Here is a 15,702-nt window from a genome sequence, read left to right as displayed (position 1 = left end):
AATTGTTCGTGTCGGATCCTAATATTGTAAGGACCTTAAGTTTCAAATTTCAAGTCATTCTGTTAATTGGGAAATAAGATATCGTGTACACAGACGCACATACACTCATACACACACACACACACACATACAGACCAATACCCAAAAACCACTTTCTTGGACTCAGGGGACCTTGAAACGTATAGAAATTTAGAAATTGGGGTACCTTGATATTTTTCGGTAAGCAATACTTTCCTTACCCATGATAATAGGGCAAGGAAAGTAAAAAACAACTGAATAAAAGTGTATGATGCAGAATAATCTATAATATGACGGAGAAATTGATTATCAATAGAAGGAGAAAAGAATATTGGCTTGTACGGGGTACGGGATAGGAAATTCACGAATGACGCATCATCACGTCTGAACTACTCAACTGATTAACTTCAAAATTTGTATCTATAGGTTCTCAATTTACCGACGATGGTTATAGGCATATTCTTAATTCTTCAAGATTTCAGTAGGTCAAGTTTCCAATTGGAACCTTTCGGAGCTCGAGTTACCTGCTAGGTATATAATTACTTTTGAGGTCAGGGGAACTTGAATTCAAGTGAACTTGACTTAAAGTTTCCGCTCATCCAACTTGAACGTTGAAAAGCTTGAATTCAAGGAAACTTGACGCAACCTCAAAAAACTAACAAAACCTACTCTAGAACATGGTACGCCATAGTGGAGTAGGTCAATTTCCACACAGAAAAAACTAAACAAGTAGAGGACACATTATAAAATTTTTTTTCAACTAACTATTGTATGTAATATTTTAATTTATCCAATATTTTGTGTAATTGATGTTGTAGTTTTAGTTTTTTGGGAAATGAACATTCATTCATTTATCTATTTTCATGTAATATTGTAATTCATCTAATATTTTGTGTAATTGATGTTGTAGTTTTAGTTTTTTGGGAAATGAACATTCATTTATTTATTTATCTTTTAACCTAACACTCAGACACTCAATTTCTCGTACCATGATTGCAAAATTACGCACCGGAACTTAACTATCACGCGTTGTTTGTTAATAATAAGCAGCGCATAGATTAAGATAAACAAGTAGAGATTTGAGCTGGAATAATTATGCAAAGTCAGGCCTTTCTGGCAGACGCCAAGAAGCGGCGCGGCGCGGTGCGATCAAGGTGCGGAGGCATAACGCTGACAGCGCATTAATTCAGGCAAGTTTGTCGAGATAAATTATTATTATAGTCTATTAACAGGAGTCGATGCGAAGGGATGGAGAGAGGGGAAGAATGTGTTGGAAGAGTGTGGAGGCTCTTATCCTTTTCTATTTTGTATTGATCTCTCTCTACCGAGGTTAAAAAATAACCTATATTGAGGTACACGTTATAATGGCAGTGGAGAAAGATGGGAGAACAACGTTGTCGATCCTCTGTCTTGTTAATGCCTTCTATAGACAGTAGCTTATATAGGTTTATTCATGTAATGAAGAAAGAAAGAAAAGAACTTTATTCACATGACAATATCATAGCAGTATTAATATTAAATGTATGTAATACGTAGTAGACAAAACAATGAATGAATTATAAGTATCTCTTGATGAGTATCTCCTGTTTCATATTTTCAGCTGAGCTTTAGTTTTTATGAGTTTGTGTTCCTTGAATAGTTCCAAATTTTCTTAAATAATTCAATATTATTTGTTGAAAGTGGTAATTGACTGGAATATTTCTAATCAATACATCAATTCAAGCCATCTAAATTCAAAATTATAGTTTTAATGTTTATTTTGAACTAATAGTTTATAAAAATTGTACTCGTGAAATTCTAACCTTATCTTGGACTTTGTCACTTATAAATTTGGAAGAAAAATAGCACAAGGACTACCTTATCATTTTATCTACCAATGTTATTACATAAGTGTCATTTGCATTGTAAATAAACAAATGAACAAATATCAATAAGTGTTCTAAGTTTATTTAGCTTTGCATTTTCTTCCGTCAGCCGAAGTTGTTAGAGGGAAAAAAGCAGTGATAATACAATATTGATGTAATATAAACTGTTCATTCTCGTTTGAAATATAAAATTATATTTTATTGAGCAAGAAATTATATTTTTCAATAATTTCATGATAAATTTTCATAACTAAGATGAAATATTTTGTTAATTGATTATTAATAAGACGATTAAAGTTGATTGAAGTTGTAAAAAGTATCATACATTGTAAAAAGTTGAACTTTATACATTTTTTTTCTATCTTGGAAGTAGATATTCACAATCGGTTATCCATCTCGAGACTGACTATAGTTCAGTTGCACGAAAGCCTGTTGAATTTTAATCGTAATTAGATGCCACAAGAACCAATCGGAGAAGCCTTCTTTTCAAAAGAGTATTCTCTGATTAGTTCTCGTGGAATTTAATCATGATTAAAATATAAGTCTTCTATGCAACCGGGCCGTAGTCTCATTAAATTTGTAGTTTCAAGTTTCAAAACAGTGTATCATACCATAGTGAGGTCCACGTTATAATGGCAGTGGAGAAAGATAGGAGAAAGATGTTGCCTATCCTCTGTCTTGTCAATGCCTTCTACAGACGGTAGCTGATACAGGTTTATTGATGTAATATTAACTATTCATTCTCGTTTAAAATACTTAATTAAATCTTATTAAGCAAGAAATTATATTATTCAATAATTTCATATTGAATTTTCATGATTGATATGAAATATTTTGTTGATTGATTATTAACTCTACATTGTTAAAGGACGATCTGTTAACAGAGCAAAGCGAGAAAGAGATAGTGCTATCCGCTTTGTTGAATGATAGACAAGGATATCAATACCATTTCTAATCAAACACTGCCATTATAACGTGGACCTCACTATAGTAGAGAACCATAGAGAAAATGAAGCATATGAAGATATCCCATGGCATAAGTCGTTTATGTTCCACATTCCACTGTTAACTCAATTTTATTATTTCTATTGTTAACTCAATAACTCAAAACCGATTACTGTCGACTATTGCTTTGGCCGGGTGAGAGTGGAGTGGACATCGTGAGAACTGAGAACGGCACAGTATTGATTGATTGATTGATTGATTGAGTACTTTATTTATGTAGATTACAATATATACTGTCTTATACACTTATATACAATAGCTTACAATACAGCAAAATTATAGATGAATTTACATAATATAGACTAAGAAAATAATTATTGAACTGTATATGATATGAAAACGCAATTTGTAATATAATAACTATAGATAATAATTATATTGTTATGCATCTACATAAATTGGCGGAGCTTTGGACATATCAATGTCCATTCTTCGGAAAGAATATTAAAAATATCCTCCCCACTAACTCTCTACCAAAACGTTAATTTCATTATTTAAACTAAGGATTTATTTATTGATGGAAATATTGTAAAAGTTTTAGTCAATATGAATATTTAAGAGAAAAAAACAGAAAATTTATAAAGTAAAATAATTATATAGGTAGATAAGATCAAATAATTGATTAATAAAATGAAGTAGGCTGAAAGTAGATCAGGGTAATCAACTTTCAGTAATATGCAGCAGTATGCAGTGGATAATTGAAATAACATGAGTTTATATAATATATATATATACAATTCGTTCTATAACAGGTTTAAAGGTTTGTATTTGTGGGATGGGTGGGGGATGGTTGTCATGTGATCGTTCTAGGGCCGGACAGTTTCAGTCATTTCTTCCAAAAGATGTTATTTTAAAGTCAGGATGAAGCTCGCTCGGCTCTCGATGGACCTGATAGAAGCAGGAAGTGCATTCCATGCACGACAGGCACTGACTAAGAAGGATTTTGTGAAAATAGTAGTTCGATGATTGGGTATCCTTAAAGTACTTTCTCCGGTTCTAGTATGTGAAGCATCTATCCTCCTACCTTCAGAGACAAATTTGAAATCATCTTTAAAATAGTTCGGATTACCGTATTTCAAGATATCTCTAACAAGCTTGACTATTCGAAAAAGCCTTTGATTGGGAAGCTTCAATGTTGAACTAGCAATGTGGGCTGGGGTGATATGATCATGGCGTTGGAGAGAGTAGACGAAACGTAGACAATAATTTTGGCAACGCTGTAGTTTATCATTCAGAGTGACTTGCATATCGTTAAGAACAGAATTACAATACATTAAATGTGGGAAGATGAGAGATTGAACCAATAATAATTTAAGTATGAGAGTACTACAGTATGAGAGACTACCAGCGTCACATAGCTTCACCAAAAAAAAACTACTATGACTATCGGCTTGAGTTAACTGTGAAATTTGAAATATATACCCCGTATACCATGGAATGTTCTATCATGCTATCTTTTCTCTATTAAGTACTGAATTGATTACTAGTAGTTCTGTGAACAGTAGACCTCACGCAGTATTCTCATCCACAAGTACCAGATGTCAACTGTTTTAAATGTTAACAAACTCAGTTAACGTTTTAATTTTTATTTCATCTATATAATAAGAGAGAGTAGGGTTGTGTTTGTTCGTTTGTTCGCATCAAAATATGTCAACTTGTGGATTGCATACCGAGATAGGAAAATTATGTTTGACACATCATCACGTCTGAACTTCAGTACTGGACTGATTAACTTGAATTTTTGCATGTGTATTCTCAATCAACCGAGGATGGTTAACTTATAGGCCTATTTTCTATTCTTCAAGATTCCATTACGTCAAGTTTTGAAATAGGCCCATGCAAAGCACGGGTTACCTCAATAATCCAACTGAATCAAAAGCAAAATTGGGGACTTTTGGGCGACTCTTAGAAAGTTAAAAACTTCAATCGATCTGGTAACGATGCTGATGAACAAGGATAGCAACACTAATTTCAATCAAATACGGTAACGACTAGCAGGTGACCCGTGATCCACAAGGGTCCATTTTGAACTTGTCAAACTGAAAACTTGACGTGATGAAACCTTGAAGAAATTAAGAAAGGCCTATAACCATCCTCGATTAGTTCAGAATCTAGAAACAAAATTAATCAGTTAATCAGTTCAATAGTTCAGACGTGATGATGCGTCAAAATATGATTTTCCTATTCCATACGTGTATAAGTCAATAAATTCTTTACTTTATCATGAAACTAGCCGTCAGGCTCGCTTCGCTCGCCATATCCGTCTAGCCAGGGGGCTCCGCCCCCTGGACCCCCGACTGAATCGACCAAGAATGAAATCAACAGGCTCGCTTCGCTCGCCTGCATTTTTCATTTGAGCATTTTTATCATATGTTAGGACAATCCAGTCGGGGGCCAGACAAAACGTCTGGCTAAACGGATATGGCGAGCGAAGCAAGCCTAACGGCTAGTAATATAATATTCCCAGGTTTGAAATAGCAGTGCCCAATCAATTTTTCCGCGATAAATGCATTTAAATCTTCAACTTGGTGCCAACCTAACAAAGTCAACTCAACTTGATGCCAACCTGACAAAATTATTAATTTAGTTGCCAGTAAACAACTGTTTCGAAGAGGTACTCTATCTAGATTATAGTTCTATAATAACATATGATATGGAAAATTTCAATTATAATTAAGAGATTGGGAGGGTAAAAAATGCTAAAAGACGAACTTTAAACCCTTAAAAACAACCCTTAAAGTTAAAATATTGCCAAAAGATTTCTTAATGCGCCTCTAAAGGGCCAACTGAACATACCTACCAAATTTGAACGTTTTTGGTCCGGTAGATATTTAGTACTGCGAGTGAGTGAGTGAGTGAGTAAGTGAGTCAGTCAGTCAGTTAGTCAGTCAGTCAGTCAGTGAGTGAGTGCCATTTCGCTTTAATATATATAACTTATATATAGATAGCTTATATTATAACTAGATTTCTGCAAAATTATGTTGAATCGTCAACATTTTTCCAAAAATAAACTGCTGGAGAACTCAGCAAACAAAATAAACTAGAGTTTAATTTGGTATTGACCAGGACATGACACTAGCTGGCAAACTACGCGAACGTGCAAGTTTTAAACGATCAGAGCAGAGACGATAAAAGTCAAACTGCGTTTCCCAGATCTAGGGTTGAACTTGGGGTTGGGATAGACCACACTGTCGCCTCTGAGAAAAGAACTTGGGTTGGGTTGATCTTGGGTTGAACTTCGGTTTGGCATTGACCGCAATGTCGGCTCAGAGGGAAGGGAATGATCTTGACCACACACCTCAAGGTATGCAATCACCTCAGGCCTCAAGGCATGCAATCACCTCATGCATCAAGGTTTGCAATCACCTCATGCCTAAAGGCATGCAATCACCTCATGCATCAAGGCTTGCAATCACCCAATGCCTCAAGGCATGCAATCACCTAATGCCTCAAGGAATGCAATCACTCAATGCCTCAAGGCATGCAATCACCTCATGCCTCAAGGCATGCAATCGCCCAACGCCTCAAGGCATGCAATCGGCGTCGCCAGAAAGCTGAGAAGAAAATCCACAGCGTTTACCATCCTAGTCACGTGGAAACGACAAATCAACGCGGCCCTATTACACTGTACATCTACTACGTTGTGCGGCCGTTTCACACTGTACAAAGTGGGATCTCGGAAATAGCACAGTCGTGGTAGTCTGGGATTACGGAAATAGCACACAGTCATGTTCGTCTGGGATCACGGATATAGCTATCAGTCCTGGTCGTCAAATTTTAGTGTTATTTGCTTGAGAAGAGCTCAGCAATTTGTAGTGATATTGTAGGTACTTCTTAGATCCAATTTAGTTATATCTACTGCATATTCCATTTTCCGTCAGTTGACCGTTTTCTTATAATTAATTATTTGGAAGTTGTCATATATGTTTATATTATAAATATAAATTGTATTCTTTATTTTGTAAATTCAAAGTTTGTTTCATGTTTTACTATCAATCTATCCAAATTTAAAATTGTTTGTTTTATTCTAATATATATTCTAAGATTGTGATTTGGTGTAGAAAATTGAAATGGACATAACCTATGTATAATATTTGGACAATTTGAAACTAAATTAGGAAATTGAAAAAGTTTTAGGCAATAGCCTGTTTTTTTTCCTACAGTTACCTTGAAAAGTGACGATTCCTGCACTGATTACAGAACGCAAAGATTCACTTTTCCGCTCTAGTGTGGGAAAAATCTTTTCTGCACTCCAGATTTGCAACATGGCAACACAAAATAGTTGGTGGGTTAAATGGAGGATTAGTGCACGAAAACAAAAATTAAGTTGATAACAATGATTGCGGTTAGATTTATATGAGAATCATTTCAATGGCTACCCTACATTTATGATAAAATCCCAATCTAGAAATCCAAAACAAGAATAATGTTCATCTAAATCATAATTAAATAATCATCATTTACGAATTCTCATCATTTAATAATAAATGATAGTTCTTTTCTATTGATAATAATTATTATTATTTCAACTGCAAGAAATGAGAAAAGTAGCAAATATACATTATAAAATTCGAATTTTGAGGTTAAATGATTACCGTTCGATATTCATATAAATAGAAATAATAAAAAACATAACAATACTACAATAAATATTCACTGTTGTCTATGTTATTTTTATAAATATTTCCCAGTTTACATTGAGCATTTTTCTCGGTAATTTGAGCAAAAGTCTAAATTTCTGAATCGTGTTTCAGTAATTTTTAGCTGGATGAAACAAACTTAGGTACGATTCTTCCCACTAGGTCGCGCGCTTGTCGGTTCAGCCATCTTGTTGTGTTCAGCCATTTTGCAGCTCGGTTCAGCCAACAAGCTGCTGGCGTGTATGTTGAATGTGAATTTTTTGTTCTATCTGTTTTTTTTCTGATTCTTGAATGAATAAAAATGAGAATTTTGGCTGAGAATTTCCAACTTCAATTGGATTATTAATTTTTAAATGAATTAAGATTGTTATTAATAACAGCATCACACACACAAACATTTGATGGATTTCAGCCATCATTTTACGCATAATTATTCATTTTTCATATTCAATGGTAACTGTAGGAAAAGTTTAATGTGAAATACGTGAGCAAAGTTCCTCTGCTGCACTCAAGAAGCCATTCCGCCCCTCGCCTACGGCTCGGGCGTAAACGTTTCTTTCGGTGCAGCAAACTGTCACTTTGCGCACTAGTTGCACAAATAACTATTTCCGATCATTGTATTGTTTGTGCTCACCAATTGGATAGAAATATGGAGAGACGATATAAAGGTACTCCTTGATAAGTCCGGTGTCCCTGCAAACAGTGTCTCTAGCACTTTCAATGGAGAAAATAATAGATGACATGGCTGAATCTTCACAATATACTGTACTGGCCCTTCTCATTAGATTGAAAGTTGTATTCATGAGCGAGGTCTACTGTTCACAGAACTACTAGTATTATAATAAAAGGAAGAATTGGCTTATACACTTACGGGATAGGAAATTCACGCATGACGCATCACCACGTCTGAACCACAGGACTGATTAATTTTTATTTCTGCATATAGATTCTTAATTTACCGAGGATGGTTAGGGTCTTATTTCCAATTTTTCAAGATTTCAGTAGGGTAAGGGTAAACAGCTTGATGGAATATTTAGATGAGCGCTACTATCCAAAAATCATTTGTCAGCCCGGGAAATAATTTTTGAATAGTAGCGCTCATCGAACTTCCATCTGGCTGTTTACCCTGTTGTCAGTATTTGCAGTAGCAGAAGTCTTCGGGGTGAATTGAAACATTCAATTTGGATTTTCGTTTATTAATAATAATTGATTCATTAGCATTTGAATAATTGCAATATCTAAGTAATTTCCATCTGTATGAAAATATATAGCCTAAAAGAAAATCATACTTAGTATTACTTCTCAATATTTTGGGCTAACTCAATTTATAGTTCTCAATAGCGTTTATTCATAAGCCAAAGATCGAATTAAGTAGATAAAAATCATTCATAATACAGGTCAGGTTATTATTATTATGTTGTGTTGAGCTATAGATGATAGATTCATTAAAAACTGACATCATTGGTTGTTCAGGAAACAGTTATGCTATTTATAAGTAATACCATAGAGAAACGATAGCATAGATATCCCATGGTATAGGGCGTTTATGTCGCAACTTTTACTGTTATCCCAAGCCCATAGCCCACGTAGTTCTTTCCTATGCAGCTGTGTGACGCTGGTAGTCTCTAAAATTGTGCCGTTCATACACTATCACACCAACAAAACAGTAAAAATTGACAATAATCGACAGTAACCGGCTTGAGATAACAGTAAAAGTTGCGACATAAATTCCCTATACCATGGGATATCTACTTAAGCTATTGTTTCTCTATGGTAATACTGACAGTCTTTGCTCTAGTTGCACAAAAGCCAGTTGAATTTTAACCGTGACTAGTTCCAGGGAAACCAATCAGAAAAGTCGTCTTCTCAAAAAACCCTCCTCTGATTTGGTTCTCCTGGAATTAATCAGGGTTAATGTTTAATCGGTTTTCGTGCAACCGGGCCCTGAGGCTGCATATAGTGAGGTCCACGTTATAATGACAGTGGAGAAGATAGGAGAACAACTTTGCCGATCATCTGTCTTGTCAATGCCTTATATGGACGGTAGCTGATACAGGTTGATTGATGTAATATCAACTGTTCATTCTCGTTAAAAATAATCAATTATATTTAATCAAGCAACAAATTATATTTTTCAATAATTTCATATTGAATTTACATAATCTACATTGAATATTTTGTTAATGAGTCAATAATTCTACATTGTTGAAAGTAGATCAGGCAACAGAGCAAAGCGAGAAAGAGATAGCACTATCCGCTTTGTTGAATGATGGACAAGGATAGCAATATCATTGCTGATCGAACACTGCCATTATAACGTGGAGCTCACTATAGGGATAGGGAGCATTGATGCTATCAATATATAGAATGCTGGAAGTTTGGAGTGAATTCAAGTATAGTTGCTGTGAATTAGCTGGAGCAAATAGTTATGACAGTTTAAGTGAATTCCACTAGATCTGCTTTGATTTAGCTAGAGCAAATAGTAGGCTAGAGACGGAGCCTTGTCATGATGTCTTTATGGCAGCATAGAGAAAGACCACGGACGGAGAGAGAAAGAGAGTGAGAGAGATTACATTACATTACATTTCTTTATTTATGTATGTTACAATATTTACTGGCATATACACTAATTTACATTAAATGACGGTAATGCTAATTATTCAACGAATTTTACAAAGTATAGGTAATCAATCAATGAGAATAAATATAGATTGCAGTTAAAATAACGATAGTAATGTGACGTAACTTCATAAATCGGTGGTGTTTAAACAAATAATTGTCGATCGTTTTAGAAGGATATAAAATAATATCCTTCCCATCAACAAACGACCGAGTTGTGATGAGAGATATTGATTGATTGAATTGAAGAAAGAGAGATTGAGCAAGAGAGAGTGTGAGTGAGAGAGTGTGGGTGAGTGAGAGAGATAGAGAGTGTGTGTGACAGAGAGAGAGCAAGAATGTGTGTGTGAGAGAGTGTGTGTGTTGAGAGAGAGGCCACTAGCTTGCGGTTACTTTGGCTTCAATTCACACCTCCTCCATCTTGCAAGATTGAGACAGGCTATTTGATTCCAGGGTGCTGTGAGATTACTCAGATTATGCCACATCAAAGGCTTAACATCACAAACACTGACTCACACACACACACTCATGCACGCACAAACACAAACGCTCAATAATTATAGTAATAATCAGGACAATAATTCTCATCAGTTGCTCTATGCTCTATAATCTTCTATAGTTATTCATAGACTGGTTGATGGAGTTATCTTGAATGTTTGAATTATGGGAGTCTATTATTCTGTTCTATAGTATTCATTAGTCTTCTCTAAGTCATAAGCTGCATTAGAGTACAAATCTATATAGTGAGGTCCACGTTATAATGGTAGTGTTTGATTAGCAATGGTATCACCATAGAGAAACGATAGCATAAGTAGATATCCCATGGTATAGGGCGTTTTTGTGGCAACTTTTATCCCAAGCCGATAGTTCACGTAGTTCTTCCTCATGCAGCTGTGTGACGCTGGTAGTCTCTCAAATTGTGCCGTTGATACACTCTCACCCCAACAAAACAGTAGAAATTGACAATAATCGACAGTAATCGGCTTGAGATAACAGTAAAAGTTGCGACATAAATTCCCTATACCATGGGATATCTACTTACACTATTGTTTCTCTATGGTATTACTATCCTCGTCTTTCATTCAACATATCGGATAGCGCTCTCTGTTTCTCGCTTTCCTCTGTTACCAGATCGGCTTCTAACAATGGAGAATTAATAACTAATTAACAAGATATTTTATTTCAATTATTCGAGTTCATTATTGAATTATTAAAAAATATAATTGATTGCTTAATAAAATACAATCGATCATTTTAAACGAGAATGAACAGTTGATATTACATAATTAAACCCACAGTATTTAGATGAAAACCGTAGAGGCCACGAAATGTGTGCGCAGTGGCCAGCCAGCTAGATTGCGTCATCGCCAGCAACCGAGGTTTTCAACACCTATTGGCAATATTTATGAAACTTATTTGTTAAAAACAGATGATTGGATATAAAATGACGTCAGCTACACCGGAAATTTAGCACAAACATGCGCTTGACACCTAAAGGTGCGTACAGACTTCCGCTCTGCTCCGCAACCGAACGTCACTCCAGCAGAGCGATTGATGATCGACCGGCGAGCAACAGTGGTTCGACCGGGGAACGCGAGAAGATCTAACATCTCCCGTAACGTTCATGATGGGTGCGTGAGAGGAGCGACTGTTGTTCGATGGTGGTACGAGGGCGGTACGAGGGAGGGCGTGCTCGGTGCGGGTTGGAAGCGCGAATATGTGTACGCAGCTTAACGTCTTCTTCTATATACCGTGATTAAACCTGTATCAGCTACCGTCTATAGGAGGCATTGACAAGATAGAGGTTCAGCAACATTGTTCTCCTATCTTTCTCCACAGCCATTATAACGTGGACTTCACTATAGAGTCAAGAAAACTACAATAAAGTTTTCACAGTCCTGATTTAATGTTGTTTCTCCCACTATCTACTAAGCGCTAGGCCTCAAATTTCAGAGGTTATTACAACAGAAACATTTTCAAGGAGAATTCAATTAAACACTGGAGATTGAACGAAATTTGTGTGAATAAAGCTGTGTCATATCTTGTATAATCCGTGGAAATTAGATGACATTGATGAGGATGTCATAGTTCCCCGAGAATCTTATCAGAAGAGAACAAACGAGGACGTTTCAAAACTAGGATTCACTACATACTGACATCAGTTTTTGAATGAGAAGCATCCATGTTATATAATGAGGAATGGTGACAGTTTCTGAACGTATTCAGAACCACATCATACTGACAGTCTTGGATGAATAGATAGTTTTTCTTTTTTTTCACTTTTTGTGTAGTTGAGAAGTTGATATTGTGGTAATTATTCATATTGAATGAAAAAGACTAAGAAATTGTCAAAAAACCACTGATTTATTGATAAATAGAAAGACCGGTTTCCATTCCTCTTCAATTCCCTACCTATCTTATCAGATACAAGGCCTAAATATGGGATTGTTATCCAAGTCTTCTCCTCACAGTTTGAGCCTACAAAGCTAGAATTGATTGAAATTTGTCTATTAATTTTACTCAATATTGAATGAAATTATCAATATTCAATATAATTATCAATATTGAGTAAAATCAATAGACAAATTTCAATCAATTCTAGCTTTGTAGGCTCAAACTGTGAGGAGAAGACTTGGATAACAATCCCATATTTAGGCCTTGTATCTGATAAGATAGGTAGGGAATTGAAGAGGAATGGATTCCATGTTGCTTTCAAGACCAAACCGATTTTAAATAGTCTATTTAGCTGGAGTAAAGACAGAATTGATATTTGGGATAAAAGCGGGGTGTACAAACTTAAATGTGATGATTGTAATGCTTGTTACGTGGGTCAGACTGGTAGAAGTTTCAAAAGTAGAATTAAAGAACACATCAGAGATTGGAATAAACAAAATGGGGAATCTAACTTTGCAGAACATTTGATAACAAATAATCACAAGTTCACAGTTAAGGAGAATGTTGAGTTTCTACATGTTAATAACAAAGGCAGATCTTTGAATATTCTAGAGGCTTTAGAAATAACGAGAGTAATTAAGGAAAATCCCCAGTATAGTTTAAATGACCAGATTCATTTCAACCAGTACAACACTACGAATTTAGTTTTATCATAAACATGTAAGCATACATTAGTCAATAGTTTTTCCATTTACATATTTATTTTATTATCTTTCAGATTTGTTTTCTTGGTTCTTATTTTGTACTGAAAGTAAATTTTATTATCATGGCGATTCTGTTGCTTAAGCCGCCATTTTGTCACACCGTGTAGGGGGAGGAGACTGTCTAGCTAGGCCAATGGCAGGCGTTCATGTCCTCGACCAATAGCAGTACTCGCCTACTAGTATAAATTCTGCTGCTCTTGTATTTAGTTTTAGTTTATCAGAGATTGACAATGGTGTAATAACCGAAACCGGTCTTTCTATTTATCAATAAATCAGTGGTTTTTTGACAATTTCTTAGTCTTTTTCATTCAATATGAATAGATGGTATTCATTCTATATTATGAGGAATAGTGACAATACGATGTGGAACTCACTAAAGAGTCTCTCCAACTCTGTTGATTTTTAGCAGACACAAGAAAACATTCGACTTCTCACAATGTTGCCAAATCTGTGCGTAAAACTTCAGGAACTTTTCTCCGGATGCTGACAAACTTTTTGTGTCTCTTGCCCGAGGGAATAGGAGACTCGCAACAGATTCTTTCCACCTCAAACTGTCAGAAAATCCAATAGATAACGTCAAGCTCTCACCTTTGAACCAATGGTGACAACTTGACGTGAATTTGCCGCTGATTCTTTCCACTTCAAGCTGTCAGAATCTCTAATAGATGACGTCAAGCTCTCTGTTCTCAACCAATAGTGACAGCTTAACGTGAACTTGCCGTAGATTCTTTTCACTTCAAACTGTCAGAGGCTCTCATAGATAACGTCAATGCTCCCAGAATTTAACCAGTGCTGACAGGTTGTTCTGGAGACGTGGCCACCGCATTTATCTGACAATAAAAATAGTAGCGATGAGGCTTTCATCTGCGATTTTGTGGCGGCTTCCCATGATACAACTTCAAGAAAGACAAAAACTTTGGCGATATCAGTTTTCTGCTGTGATCGATCCGAGTCGTATCATATAATATATTGTGATGCCCAAGTTATTATGGCAGTGGAGAGGGATGGGAGAACAGAGTTGCTGATTCTCTGCCTTGACACTGCCTTCTATAGAGGATAGCTTATAATGGCATATCTGACATTAACTGTTCATTCATCAACCATATTTGATTCGTCTCAATAATATAAAATTTTCCAAACATTGGATGATGATTTTTCATGATTGAGATAAAATATTTTGATATGTAACGATATTTCTACATTGTTGAAATACGATCTAGCAACGTTGCGGTGCTAGGAAAGGTGAGCGCTAGCTGTATTGTCGAATGATAGACAAGGATAGCAACACCAATGTTAATCAAATACTGCGATTATAACGAGGGCCCACACTATAAATGACCAAACGAAGTGAGGTCTAAGATTCAAGTCGACGGTTTGGCATTTCTCTTAATGTTAAAATGTTTAAATGTTTATATGTTGCGCATTTACGGCGAAACACGGTAATAGATTTTCATGAAATTTGACAGGTATGTTCCTTTTTTAATTGCGCGTCGACGTATATACGAGGTTTATGGAAATTTTGCATTTAAAGGATAATGTGAAAGGAAAAAGGAGCCTCCTTCATACGCCAATATTAGAGTAAAAATCAGACTATAGAATTATTCATCATAAATCAGCTGACCTTACACAGATGAGTGGAGAAGCCAGTCTATTGCTGTATTTCCATAAGGTCTATAGTTTCAATCAGGTACTTGTGGATGAGAATACTGCGTGAGGTCTACTGTTCACAGAACTACTAGTAGAATCTATAAGGACGGAAAAATAAACATTTTGTTAATAACTTTGGTTTAAACGCAGCTTTAGACAGTGAAGCTCTGATAAATTATTTGTTGGACTCTTATGTATAAATCTTTGTTGAATTTATGTGTTGCAGATGACATAGAGATGGTTGAAAGTGTGGTGGATACAGTTGCAACACTGCCCTGTGACGTCAGTCCAACCTCTGACCCCGAAGACCTCCTGTCAGCTGTCATCTGGTACAAGGATGAGTCAAATTCGCCTTTCTACAGGTAAAAAAATAAGCCATCACTGGAGATATATTCTATATGAATAAAAATCAAGCCTCAATTTTTGACATTCAATAACTTTTTCATGTGTACACCGAATTTGATATTTTTTTTTTAGTTTTGTTCGTTATGTTCAGGATCAGGTTTAAGGCCTATAAAATCTATTATCCGACTTTTGGACTCTTTCCCCACGGTCCTTCAAAGTTTGCATGTAATCCTTATGAGAGAAGATTTTGTGAGCTGGCCACACACAGAAATGAAAATCAGCTGTTATAATAATTGCGTCATCTAACAGCCGTCGGTAGATCTGTTTTTCAAATTTATTTCTAATTATTCACAAAACTTCAATTCTTAATAGCGCCGCGGTACGAACGACGTCCAAACTTGGATC

The 15,702-nt window shown here is 35.6% G+C and overlaps 1 protein-coding gene across 1 annotated transcript in view; it reads left to right on the top strand.

Annotated features, from left to right (window-relative positions):
- Positions 1 to 15,702, top strand: part of LOC120350764 (hemicentin-2-like) — an 822,623-nt gene that overhangs the window by 418,207 nt on the left and 388,714 nt on the right. The window contains exon 4 of the mRNA XM_039425529.1: positions 15,179 to 15,314. Coding sequence (XP_039281463.1) covers positions 15,179 to 15,314 — 136 coding nt within the window. The remainder of the gene's footprint in view (positions 1 to 15,178; positions 15,315 to 15,702) is intronic.

This window comes from Nilaparvata lugens, chromosome 4 (assembly GCF_014356525.2).
Source record: "Nilaparvata lugens isolate BPH chromosome 4, ASM1435652v1, whole genome shotgun sequence".
NCBI lineage: Eukaryota > Metazoa > Arthropoda > Insecta > Hemiptera > Delphacidae > Nilaparvata > Nilaparvata lugens.
The sequence above is the reverse complement of the archived record's forward strand: the minus strand, read 5'-3'. Positions and strand labels throughout refer to the sequence as shown.